Source organism: Drosophila hydei, unplaced genomic scaffold (assembly GCF_003285905.1).
Source record: "Drosophila hydei strain 15085-1641.00,03,60 unplaced genomic scaffold, DhydRS2 tig00008116-arrow-pilon, whole genome shotgun sequence".
Lineage (NCBI taxonomy): Eukaryota > Metazoa > Arthropoda > Insecta > Diptera > Drosophilidae > Drosophila > Drosophila hydei.
The window spans coordinates 1,946,758-1,949,415 of record NW_022045829.1 but is presented as its reverse complement, the minus strand read 5'-3'; the positions used below and the strand labels follow the sequence as shown (position 1 = coordinate 1,949,415).

General features: G+C 39.3%; 1 protein-coding gene across 1 annotated transcript; it reads left to right on the top strand.

Annotated features, from left to right (window-relative positions):
* Nucleotides 1–380: 380 nt before the first annotated feature.
* Nucleotides 381–1,664, top strand: LOC111598972 (ATPase family AAA domain-containing protein 1). The gene has a single exon (XM_023314466.2). It carries the CDS (start codon nt 494–496, stop codon nt 1,643–1,645), a length of 1,152 nt encoding a protein of 383 aa, XP_023170234.2. The 5' UTR covers nt 381–493; the 3' UTR covers nt 1,646–1,664.
* Nucleotides 1,665–2,658: the final 994 nt, after the last annotated feature.

Here is a 2,658-nt window from a genome sequence, read left to right as displayed (position 1 = left end):
AAACAAGCAGAAGAAGAAACAGAAACAGCAACAGCAGCAGCAGCAGCAGCAGTAACAGTAGCAGCTGGCTGGACAAGTTTATCTTTTGTTACATTGACTTCCGCTAAAAGATGCTAAACTAGAAAACATTTTTTGCTTGGCCAGGGCCAGAGCAAACAGGAAAAGTTAAACAGAAATTAAGCGAAGTAGAGCCAAAGCGCTGTTGAAGGGGGAAAAAGTGCATGTACACTGAGAGAAATGCAGCACAAAGTCAAAGACAGTGGAACGAAAGAAGTGATAAGGTAAATATATATATATATTTATATATATTCAAATTATTATTTCATATATATATCGTTTCATATTTTGTCAATAATGGAAGGTTTATCAGTTCCATATTTAAGTGTTTGTTTAAAATTTTTGTACGTTTGTATTGAGAAATTGTTGGTAATATCTGTTGCATTGTACTAGCTGTCAAGCTGCCTTGTTTTCTTGTCTTCGACTATTTGTGAATATGTGTTTTTATAATAACTATAAATTGACAATGGACGGGCCCAATAGACCAGCCTATCAACTTGCAATACAGCTGGTGCGCATTGGCATCGTTGCTGTCGTCACCTACTACTGCGCCACATGGATAATCAGCTCCGTCGATCCCACCAGCAAGACCAAGAAGAAGGCCAAACGGCAGGCCCAGATACAGCTGAAGAAACTGAACGATATAACCGGACAGGGCAATAAACTGAAGCTAAGCGACTTCAATAGCTATGAACTGATGATAGCTTCGCATCTGATCGCTCCCGCCGATATCGATATAAGTTGGTCGGACATTGCGGGCTTGGACGCGGTTATCCAGGAGTTGCGCGAATCTGTGGTGCTGCCAGTCCGACACCGAGATCTGTTTCAGCGCTCGCAGCTGTGGCGGCCGCCGAAAGGCGTTTTACTCTATGGACCGCCCGGCTGTGGCAAGACACTCATTGCCAAGGCTATGGCCAAGGAGGCCGGCATGCGTTTCATTAATCTGGATGTCGCAGTGCTCACCGACAAATGGTATGGAGAATCCCAAAAGTTGGCTGCCGCCGTCTTTACGCTCGCCCAAAAACTTCAGCCATGCATAATATTCATCGATGAGATTGAGGCGTTTTTACGCATCCGCACAGCAGCAGATCACGAGGCGACGGCCATGATGAAGACGCAGTTTATGATGCTGTGGGACGGCTTGCTAAGCAGCTCCAACTCCTCGGTCTTAGTGCTGGGCGCCACGAATCGGCCACAGGATCTGGATAAGGCCATTTTGCGGCGCATGCCCACACAATTTCACATTGGTCCACCATTGGAGTGCCAGCGTTTAGCCATACTGCAGGTGATATTGCAGCACGAGCAGCTGCATCCGACCGTCGACCTGAAACGCTTGGCCAATTTGACGGCCGGCTATTCGGGATCTGATCTGCGAGAGTTGTGCCGTCACGCCAGCATCTATCGCATGCGCGAATATATGCGGAATCTAATGATTAAGGAGGGCAACTGCATCATCGATGTCCACCTGGTGGACGAAAGCGAGCTGGTCATTAGCATGGACGATCTCGTTAAGTCTTTGGTCAACATGAATTTGTCCAAGGTGCAAACGGGCAATACTTATCTGGCTAAAAATATAGATTTAGACTAGGATATATATATATATATACATAGAGAATTAAGCATATATATTTCTATATATATGCATATATTTATATATATATATATATATATATATATATATATATATATATATATATATAGGTCAGCTTATTAATGTCAACAACAAGATTAGAATTGTTTAATTTTAAGAAAAAAATCTTTTGACGTGATCTCCAAATTTTTATCTAAGGTATTTGGTGAGCAGTACGATGTTAACTTTTTCTTTGTTTGATAAGTGATCTCTGCAAAATTATTGTGCATTGTAAATTAATATTAACTGTAAAAATATTAGATTAATATAAATTTATATAAACAGCAAGACTATAGACTATAGATTATAGAAATACTTATAGATATATGATAGAATTATTTATATTGTATTACAAAATTACGGTATTATGCTTACTAGAAATAAACAAAATTAATAAGTATTTGAAAAGAATTTTAAGGCACTGTTGAAATACAGTAAATATAGCCAGAAATCTTGAGAGAGACATACCTTAAGCTTTAGAGTTGGGTCAACAAAGTTTTATAGTTGAGCTCTGCAGTTGGTGCACAATGGAAAATATCGATTTTGTATAATATTTAGATATAGGATTTAGCGTTTTTTATCTCCTTAAAATAGCATTTTGATACTAATTTGAATCTTTGAGGTGTCATTAGCTAGAGCCATAAAAGTTTTTAGATTTATATTTAAATTACTAAATATTAATTTAGAATTTCACTCAATGCATCTGAATCAGTTTCTCAATATTCGCTCAAGGACCTAAGGAAAAACTTCATTAACTATTTTCTTCTCTAAAAGTATGTAGTAAATTATTCTCAGTGTATGTAGCTGCTGCTGTTACTGTTGCTTCGCTGGCCAGTTGGCCTTCTAGCCAGGCCAATATTTTTCACATTTCATAGTGAAGTCTTTTTGGGCCAGTGAAGTGTGTGGCTGAGCGAGAAAGCGAGAAAGAGTAAGCGAGAGCAAGCGAATGAGAGGAAGTGAGAGCCACATAG

Bases quoted from the DNA above. Each gene is read 5' to 3' on its own strand.
- LOC111598972 (XM_023314466.2), top strand. From the start codon at position 494: ATGTGTTTTTATAATAACTATAAATTGACAATGGACGGGCCCAATAGA.